Here is a 10,000-nt window from a genome sequence, read left to right on the forward strand (position 1 = left end):
AGCCACGGTGCCGGGCCTGTAACGGTGAGGCTTCTTCACACCGCCGGTGGCCGGGGCACTCTTGCGAGCAGCCTTAGTGGCGAGCTGCTTCCTGGGGGCTTTGCCACCGGTGGATTTGCGAGCGGTTTGCTTGGTTCTGGCCATGGCGCTTCTCTGACAGTCGGGAGTATAGCCTCGAAATGCCTATGTGAAGTTTATAAAGCCGGCAGTGGCGCCTGCTGATTGGACACCATCTCCCCACCACCCCGATTGGCCCGTTGCGCAGGCCTCCTCCGTTGGCCATTGGACGGGAGGCCCGGCCTCTCCAAAATTCAAACTCCCGGTGCGCGCGCGCAATAGGACGCCGCCGGCCCTTTACGCATAATAATAGTCGCCAAAGTCAAGAGTGACATCTTTATAGGCACGTTGTAATCTAATGCTAGCCTGCTATGGCAAACGAGGCCTAGTAGGTGTTGTTGTTCATGGAAGGCCTCATGTGGGCACAGAATGTCGAAATAGTTGTGTATACACCCACTCAATGTGTAGCGGTCATAGAAAGGTACTTTGCGCTTTTGGAGAGCTAGGTGGTTGGCTCTTAAAAGAGCCTTTGGGGGTTGAGTAGTCAAGTTGAAGTCGCAGTAGCGAATTTACTTGGCTTTGACTGCCTTCTCGGTCTTCTTGGGGAGTAGCACTGCCTGGATGTTGGGCAACACACCACCCTGAGCGATGGTCACACCGCCGAGCAGTTTGTTCAGTTCCTCGTCGTTACGGACGGCCAGCTGCAGGTGACGGGGGATGATACGAGTCTTCTTGTTGTCACGGGCAGCGTTGCCGGCCAACTCCAGGATCTCAGCAGTCAGGTACTCGAGCACGGCGGCCAGGTAGACTGGTGCGCCAGCGCCCACACGCTCGGCGTAGTTGCCTTTGCGCAGTAGCCTGTGCACACGGCCCACGGGGAACTGGAGCCCGGCACGGGATGAACGGGTCTTTGCCTTCGCCCTGGCCTTGCCTCCGGTTTTGCCTCTTCCGCTCATATTGGTATCTTGAGAAAGTCACAGAAAGTCTGAATGAGCCGCTCGCCACTTCGAGAGCCGTACTTATACCTCGCCACAAGAGGCAACGATTGGCCACCGGGCCGGTGTGGCCTTATCCAATTGGAGCGAGGGACAGACAGACAGACAGCCCTAAGCCGGTTCCCACCCACAGGCAGCGAGTGAGAGGCTACTTTGTGTCCCTCCGACTTTGTTACTTTGTGTCATTTCGCGTGAGCGCCAAAATGTCCGACATGAAATCCTCACATTATTTCTCTCCAAATGGGAAACAAACAGCTGGTGAGGGTGCACTCTTGAGTTTGAAATCGAAGCCACTATAGTATTGTTATTACATGGCACTTGTAACACATCACAGCAGCCTGCCTCTGAACGGGAATAGCCCAGTGGCTCATATATAAATATGGCTGTTGAGGGTGCACTCGTGAGTTTGAATTCGAAGCCACTATAGTATTGTTATTACATGGCACTTGTAACACATCACAGCAGCCTGCCTCTGAACGGGAATAGCCCAGTGGCTCATATACAAATGGCTGGTGAGGGTGCACTCGTGAGGTCGAATTTCTAAGCCATTTTGGCCCTCTATTATATTCCTCTCCCTTCGCACACACCCAGAGTGGGACGATGTTGTGTGCGTAAAAGTAGCCTAGTGTGCGTAATTTCTTTTTCACGACAGATAGTACATGGAAATCAATGCGCTTTCTATGGAAAGAGGTGGGTGGCTCTTAAAAGAGCCTTTTGTGGTACAACATGTGTCGAGTAGAACACTGTTTGTAATAGGTTTACTTCTTCTTGGGGGCTGCCTTCTTGGCCTTGGCTGCCTTGGGCTTGGCGGCTTTGGGCTTGGCTGCCTTTGTAGCCTTCTTGGGGCTCTTGGCCGCCTTCTTGGCCGCTGCGGCGGGCTTCTTCACCTTCTTGGGGCTCTTGGCGGCCTTTTTGGGTGTAGCGGGCTTCTTGGCCTTCTTGGGGGACTTCTTTGCGGCGACGGCCTTCTTGGCTGCTACCTTCTTGGGCTTCTTCGCCGCGGCGGGCTTCTTGGCGGCCACCTTCTTTACTTTGGGAACTGCGGTTTTCTTGGCGGGCTTCTTTGCCTCGACGGCTTTCTTGTTGAGCTTGAAGGAGCCGGATGCACCGGTGCCCTTGGTCTGGACCAGGGTGCCCTTGGTGACGAGGCTCTTGACTGCGATCTTGACGCGGGAGTTGTTCTTCTCCACGTCGTAGCCGCCTGCCGCCAGCGTCTTCTTGAGCGCGGCCAGGGACACGCCGCTCCTCTCCTTGGAGGCGGTCACAGCCTTGACGATGAGTTCTCCTACGCTGGGTCCCGCTTTCTTGGGCTTGGCTGCTGCCTTCTTCTTGGGTGCCTTGGCCGGCGCTGCGGCTGCGGGTGCTGGTGCGACTTCTGCCATGTCTGTCTGTCTGTCTGTCTGTCGTTTGGTCCGGTACACACACACACACACACACGGTCTGCGAGGAGTAGTTTGCTGTAGACGCTGCTCTGCGCTATTGAAGCTCCACACCGAGCAGGGGGCTGGCCTTAAACGCGACATGAGAACCATGTAGACTCAAGGCAACCAGCTCGGCTTCTCTGGGCTGGCCAAATGCTCTTTCACTTGTGTTTTCTGTTCGCCTATATCGGCCCGAAAGTCACCGACGGAGCCGTGTTTTTGGTCCAAAAGCGAACGGCCCAGCGAGCAGACTTGTCTCCGTTCAGAATAAAGTAATGTGGGCCGCGGAAGGGCCGTGCATTTTGTTGCGGCTCGCTCAAAACCTCACCGTTCGACTGTCGGGTGGAGCGGTGCGCACTGGTTTTCCTGTGCTATTTGTCTCCTAAATGGCCTAAAAGTGCATCCGATTGCGAGCAGCACTTGTTGTGTAGTGAGCCGAGATGTCTGGCAAGGGAATCAAATGGTTTGGGGTCCCCTGATGTGGTCAGGGGTGTTTTAAAGAAGCGCTCTTTTGGGGACCTTAAAACACATGCACCTGTGAGGCCTGGCTGAGACTAGTGTTGTACCTCAAGTTTCAGGTTGTATTCGTCATATGTACAGGATCCACATGGTATAAACAGTCCTACGACATGCTTACTTGCACTATGTGTGTGTGTGTGTTATTGTATTAGTACTTTTTGTGCACTGGCAGTGTGAGTGTTGTTGTTGTTGTATTTGTAGCCTACTATTTCTACACAGTGAGATTGTGTGTTGTCTTCTGGTAGGTAGGTAGGTAGGTAGGTAGGTTGGCTGTCTCTACTAATATATTGTTCACCTGCTTGACTCCGCAGCGTGACTCGCCTCGGTCTTTGTGTCTGTGGGTCTTGGTGTCTGGCTGGCGCTATGGAGGCTGGCGCCCCATGGGTCATGGCGCGTTGATATAGGCCTAGATAGAGGGAGTCTCTCTCTCTGTCTGTCTCTCTCTCTCTCTCTCCCCCCAAGTGGGACAAGGGCTGCATATGTGGTTGGACTGGGAGAAGAATCCCAGCAGGTGCATGTGGGTCAGAAGGTTGATTGCGGCCTCTTTTCTTTTCCTTGTTGTATATATGTATGGGGCGGCAGGTAGCTTAGTGGTTAAGAGTGGTTAAGAGCGTTGTGCCAGTAACCGAAAGGTGGCTGGTTCTAATCCCCGAGGCGACTAGGTGAAAAATCTGTCGATGTGCCCTTGAGCAAGGCACTTAACCCTAATTGCTCATGTAAGTCGCTCTGGATAAGAGTGTCTGCTAAATGACTAAAATGTAAATGTATAGGCTATCCCCAAGGTAGTCATTGGGATCCGCTGCTGCTCCAACGACTATCGCAAGGGCCGCCCGCTCGCTCACTGTGTTATACTGTGACTTGGCCTACAGACACATTCATATCCTCACGTGGAAGCAACTGCCTTAGCTGGTAGAGCACGGCGCTTGTAACGCCAAGGTAGTGGGTTCGATCCCCGGGACCACCCATACACAAAAATGTATGCACGCATGACTGTAAGTCGCTTTGGATAAAAGCGTCTGCTAAATGGCATATTATATTATTATATTTATCCTGTTGCCTCATGAGGGTAGTAGGAAGGAAAATACACTATGTGCCTCAAATGTACTACACTTTACATGGACATTTTGAGTCATGTAGCAGACGATCTTATCCAGAGCCACTTACAGTTAAGTGTGTGCCTACATTTTCATACTGGCCCCCCTTGGGAAACGAACCCGCAACCCTGGCGTTGCAAGCGCAGTGCTCTACCAACTGAGCTACAGGGGACTATATATGTATGATGCGACCTGGACCGGAAATGACCCGTTGGCAATAAGGGCTACGTATATATATATATATATATATATGCCTACTCCTATTCTTCCTAGACGGGATTATTCACCCCCTTTTTATTCTTGCCATTATCGTTCTCATTCACATCATTAGGGTAGAGTCCAATGATGGAGCGTCCATTCTCCCCGTCCGTGTCCTACCGATTCAGGAAGTCGACTCAAAATGACTATCCGCTCATTAAACGACAAAAGGCATTTCTTTCCATTCAAACCCAACAGACTGCTTTTTTTATTTACACCCTTTGTCAAATGGTGCCATTTTTCATTGCCTTCACCTGGAATGGAGGCCGACAAACATGGGTTACTATTCAGCGTGCAAAGACAACAAAAAAGGCGCGCTAAACCCCTACGCTGGAACGGGCGGGGGAAATGATACAATGTAGCCGTTCTCCGAGCCGGCGCGCGCCGCCCATTAAACAATGATACAATGTAACGCAGCCTACCTGCGCATTCATTCGGTGGCGATGGAAATGCTCTTTTTACTGACAGAGTGGGTGGCTCTTAAAAGAGCCTTTGGGTTAGTAGAGCAGTCCAAATGCGCTGTTTACTTGGAGCTGGTGTACTTGGTTACGGCCTTGGTGCCCTCGGACACGGCGTGTTTGGCAAGTTCACCGGGGAGTAGCAGGCGCACGGCGGTCTGGATCTCCCTAGAGGTGATGGTAGAACGCTTGTTGTAGTGGGCCAGGCGAGAGGACTCTCCGGCGATACGCTCGAAGATGTCGTTCACGAACGAGTTCATGATTCCCATGGCCTTGGAGGAGATGCCGGTGTCGGGGTGGACCTGCTTCAGGACCTTGTACACGTAGATGGCGTAACTCTCCTTCCTGGACTTTCTGCGCTTCTTGCCGCCCTTCCCTGCGGTCTTGGTGACGGCTTTCTTGGAGCCCTTCTTGGGCGCTGACTTTGCTGGCTCGGGCATGATGATGTCTCGTTGCTTCTCAGAAACGAATGAGGGGGTGAAGGGCGCTTACCCGTCTTATGAAGAGGAAGCTAATCAAAGTCGGCGGCCGTGGACACTCCCCTGCTTGCTCGTAGGCGCCCCTGCTATTTGCCCAGTGGAGCTCTAGCGCTCAAAAGAGCCTTCCGCTCAGAGGCTAGCTTCCCGAACAAAGACAATTGAGGGCGCGCGCGCGGGTCCTCACCCCCTCCCTCCTCTCTATAGCCTATGCTCTGTGACCAATGGGGAATTGTGTGTTTCAAAAGGGGGGCCTGAATAGTTGTCCGAATGGCACGATTGTTGTGCCACATAATGCTGGTGATAGAATTGCCCACGTTGGCACCGTCAGACATAGGGCTCCCATTTTGGACTGTGTGTGTGTGTGTGTGTGTGTGTGTGCGCGCGCGCGAACGCTGTCCCCCTCTTTTCGAGCCACATCTACCGACGGGTGGTGGTTTTATGTTGTCCAAATGCCACTATTGCTTGACCCAAAATAACAACGTCACTACACTTTGCCACTGTCAGATATAGGCCTCCCTCTGTGCGCTAAAACGGGAAGGGACATTAGAATCCGCTATTTAATACTCCCTGTCCACTCGAAGTGGCTCATACTTTCCTATCAAATAGCATACGGAAGAAAAGAAAAAAACACTATATGGAATGGGCCCTTTTGAAGCGGATGTGGGTGGCTCTTAAAAGAGCCTTTGGGTTCGAGTCGGGGTGTTGAGGTTCCGAAGAGAGTGCGTTTAACCGCCGAAACCGTACAGGGTGCGTCCCTGTCGTTTCAGAGCGTAGACCACGTCCATGGCGGTAACGGTCTTCCTCTTGGCGTGCTCGGTGTAGGTGACTGCGTCACGGATCACGTTCTCCAGGAACACCTTTAGGACACCGCGGGTCTCCTCATAGATCAGACCGGAAATACGCTTCACGCCGCCGCGGCGAGCCAGACGTCGGATAGCGGGTTTGGTGATTCCCTGGATGTTATCGCGGAGAACTTTTCGGTGACGCTTGGCGCCTCCTTTTCCAAGTCCCTTGCCGCCTTTGCCTCTTCCAGACATGGTGTGTTCGCTAGTTGAGTTCAAGTGAATGAATGACTTCAGCGCCGGTGCGTGGTGCGCTATTATCTGCGTTTGGTCGACCTGATTGAGGCCATCGGCACAGAAAGCGCGCCTCTGTGATATGTTCGGAGGCGTTGCAAAGGGGAGGGCGCTCGTTCTAGGGGACTAGGGAGGAGCGATTACAAAGGTGACGTGAAAGCAACTACCGTGCGCGGGAAACATACTCCAATACTGATATAGGCTATGTGGAACACAAGGCCAAACGGTGACAACTGGGAGATCAGCTAGTACACTGTGTCCCTGTCCTCATATTGTTGTTGTTGTTGTTGTTGTTGTTGTTGTTGTTGTTGTTGTTGTTGTTGTTGTTGTTGTTGCACCTGATTTTACTCATTGAGGACTTGCTAATTAGGTGACAGGTTGTTCAGTCAGCTGTGGCTCTCCAGGGCTACAAGAAAAATGGGTATTGTTGGGGGTAGGCTACTCTACCGCTGGAGTTGGGAAACACTGACCTAGTAGGATGAGTCTGTTTAGCTATGGAAGGACGTGTCGTATTGACTGTCATTAATAAACATCACTCTTCTTCTTTCTTCTCTAGACACCACTCGGCCTGACAGTAAGGGGGCCAAGAGGACCTGGGGTGCGGATGGGAGGGGTGGTGATCCCTCTGCAAGCTGGAGCGTTTACAAAATAGTTGTCATCATCCTTATGCCTAATGTGTGTTGCAGCCAAACAGCACACACTGTTTGTGTGACTCCCTGACATTACGCAATGATGTAAGCACATTTGGGAATGTCTTCCATATTGTTGCATAAAGACGACCGTGTGCATAAACTGTGAGACCGAGAGTGGCGTACCTTTACCCACACACACACACCCACACACACACACACACACACACACACAATGAAGGGATTGATTTCCTACGCATACAGAGGTGATAGTGATGTGCCAATATTGTATGGTACCTTTCTTAGCAAACCAATAATAAAGCTTCTTATAATGGAATTATTGTTATGATGTTGATCATTTGTATTGCCGCAGGATAGCCTCAGATGTGTCGTCAAAGAAAGGCCACAGAAAGAGGGCCCGTCTCAACTGTTCATTTCAAAAGGGACAAATTGGGGGGGTGCACTGATGCCTTAAGGGCCCAAGAGCACAGACTGCCACTTTATCATTCAGTGCAGTTGAACATCTCACATTTGACTAGCTTTCATAGGACAACTTATTGTTGCCATAATTGTCTCTTACCTGTACTTACTGGCTGCCGGCCCTCGGTGGAGTATATCGAGGAACAGAGGGTGCCTTTTAGGATAAGGACTAACAAGGTTTTGACTAGGTGGGATACAGCTACGACCGGAAGTGACTTTTCCCTAGCAGTTTAGGCTAATTAGGCTAGAGTGCAGATACTTGACATGTACAGTACAACAACAAATCACAGAGGGCCTGTTACCACACCCTATAGGCTTGAACATCATAATATCACAATATATAATAATACTCATACATAATAATCGAAAATCACCTTTGACTACAGTGACATTGGTAGTAAGTAGGCTACAGTATAATGGATAGCTACCCAACTGGGACAGAAAGTGGAAATTGAAGGGGGACACGCAGTGAGCAAAACTCCTAACGACATAAAAACACAGACACTTCAGTGGAACGCACAGGGCTAGACGGGAAGGAAGACGTGGAGAAGGACTATTGAAGAGGAGATGAAGAACACCGGAAGCATCGAGTGAAGAAATGGGCCCGGAACAGGGTTAGGCCGAGATGCACTGTTGACGCCCTATCCTTCATTTAGGACCTCAAAGAAATGAGTCAACTCCTATAGGGACTATTTTCACCGCCACCTGCTGGACCAGAGGTCATGTGGCCAACACTCTGCTTGAGATCATTAAGAGCTATAAGGAGTCCATCAACTACCTGGTCAGTCAAGTCATATAGGGGGGGATTTCATGGCCACCTGCTGGAGCAGAAGTCATGTTTGCCAACACTGGCCTTAAAATCATTAGGAGCTATAAGGAATAAATCAACTCATCATTCAAGTCATATAGGGAGGGATCTTAGCACCACCTGCTGGATCAGAAGTACCCTTCACTGTAGGCACAAGAGAGCCATCATCTCTCAACCGGTGCAATTTCCATAAGTATGTGGTAATAAAACAAACAACGACAGCTCCTCATATAGGCAGTGGTTTCAAAACTCTAAGCGCGTGTTCAAGTAGAGCACACCAAATCATACATGTACTTGTTCATCACACTGAATCAGTGTTTAATCTAGAAATACATGCCTCGCGTTGCAATACGTGTTCTTGTAAAGTCATTGCTTTCCACAATGCAATGCTCACATCACTTTCCGTGTGATATTGTTGGTCATTTGTTCAAATGTATTTGACTATGACTTCATCCGACTGCTCTGAATTCATAATAACCTCACGGTTTGGTGTTAACCTACCGATTTTCAACTGCTACTGCAGTAATTGCCTACTGCAGATTAGGAACGCTGTCATGAAAATGTATGCTTGGGAAGTGTTGCTCCTGAGTGGCGCAGTGGTCTAAGGCACTGCATCGCAGTGCTAACTGTGCCACTAGAGATCCTGGGTCGAATCCAGGCTCTGTCGCAGCCGGCCGCGACCCGGGAGACTCATGGGCGGCGCACAATTGGCCCAGCAGTCGTCCAGGGTAGGGGAGGGAATGGCCGGCAGGGATGTAGCTCAGTTGATGGCGAGCATGGCGTTTGCAATGCCAGCGTTGTGGGGTCGATTCCCACGGGGGGCCAGTATAAAAAAAAAAGTGTATTCACTAAACTGTAAGTCGCTCTGGATAAGAGCGTCTGCTAAATGACTAAAATGTAAATGTAAGTCTAAAATGAGGGTAACTCCCCTTAAGGTAAATGTCTGTGTTCTGAGTGGCAAAAAAATACTGATTTTTTCATAACATTTAGATATGTGCATACTGCCTGTCCTTAGGCAACCGCATTTAGAAGGGAAAGAAGTGGAACAAATGAATACTTTTCTTGCTCTTCAATCAAAACAAAAGCTTCACAAAGTGGTGCGTTTTGCCCCTAAATGACCCCTGAGGATTAGTGTGTTCTCATTTGTCAGTAATTGACCCTGACATACTCCCTTTAAATGGTACTATTTTAGGCAAACGTATACTGTAATGTACTACTATTATGATGATGACTATTATAATGTCACTTCACGGTAAGTAGAGCGAAATGCTGATATTGACAAGGTCAGAGATGTAAGGTATGTCACAAATGCATCCCCTATACCGTAAACGTGAATCCAAAAGGAAGTTGCTGGGGTCTATTGGATGGAGGGGTGTACTCAACTGTGCCTCAGAGAGAGGCACAGTTGAGTACTCACTCTCTCTCTCTCTCTCTCTTTCACTCTCTCTCTCTCTCTCTCTCACTCTCTCTCTCTCACTCACTCACTCACTCAGTCTCTCAGTCTCAGTCACTCACACTCTCTCTCTCTCATTCACTCACTCACTCACTCACTCACTCTCTCAGTCTCTCTCTCACTCACTCACTAACTCACTCACTCTCTCTCTCTCTCTCTCTCTCTCTCTCACTCACTCTCTCACTCACTCTCTCAGTCTCTCTCTCACTCACTCTCTCACTCTCTCTCAGTCTCTCTCTCACTCACTCACTCACTCTCTCAGTCTCTCAGTCT

General features: G+C 50.1%; 5 protein-coding genes across 5 annotated transcripts in view; all 5 read right to left on the bottom strand.

Annotated features, from left to right (window-relative positions):
• LOC311130542 (histone H3.2) overlaps positions 1–144 on the bottom strand; it is a gene marked incomplete at both ends in the record, with an annotated part of 411 nt that extends 267 nt beyond the window's left edge. Inside the window, one exon of the mRNA XM_084163303.1 lies at positions 1–144. This exon is cut by the window's left edge and continues 267 nt beyond it. Within this exon, the coding sequence (XP_084019429.1) occupies positions 1–144 (144 nt within the window).
• A 482-nt stretch (positions 145–626) lies between these two features.
• LOC311130378 (histone H2A) lies at positions 627–1,013 on the bottom strand (the record flags this gene model as incomplete). Its single annotated transcript, XM_084163102.1, has 1 exon — positions 627–1,013. One exon carries the CDS (start codon positions 1,011–1,013, stop codon positions 627–629), a length of 387 nt encoding a protein of 128 aa, XP_084019228.1.
• Positions 1,014–1,810: 797 nt separating this feature from the next.
• Positions 1,811–2,434, bottom strand: LOC311131484 (histone H1; the record flags this gene model as incomplete). The annotated part of the gene is made up of 1 exon (XM_084164505.1): positions 1,811–2,434. The coding sequence occupies one exon, from the start codon at positions 2,432–2,434 to the stop codon at positions 1,811–1,813; it is 624 nt and encodes a 207-aa protein (XP_084020631.1).
• Positions 2,435–4,867: 2,433 nt separating this feature from the next.
• Positions 4,868–5,242, bottom strand: LOC311130680 (histone H2B; the record flags this gene model as incomplete). The annotated part of the gene is made up of 1 exon (XM_084163466.1): positions 4,868–5,242. The coding sequence occupies one exon, from the start codon at positions 5,240–5,242 to the stop codon at positions 4,868–4,870; it is 375 nt and encodes a 124-aa protein (XP_084019592.1).
• A 764-nt stretch (positions 5,243–6,006) lies between these two features.
• LOC311130721 (histone H4) lies at positions 6,007–6,318 on the bottom strand (the record flags this gene model as incomplete). The annotated part of the gene is made up of 1 exon (XM_084163511.1): positions 6,007–6,318. One exon carries the CDS (start codon positions 6,316–6,318, stop codon positions 6,007–6,009), a length of 312 nt encoding a protein of 103 aa, XP_084019637.1.
• Between the last annotated feature and the right edge of the window lie 3,682 nt (positions 6,319–10,000).

Source organism: Coregonus lavaretus, assembly GCF_964263955.1.
Source record: "Coregonus lavaretus genome assembly, chromosome: 6".
Lineage (NCBI taxonomy): Eukaryota > Metazoa > Chordata > Actinopteri > Salmoniformes > Salmonidae > Coregonus > Coregonus lavaretus.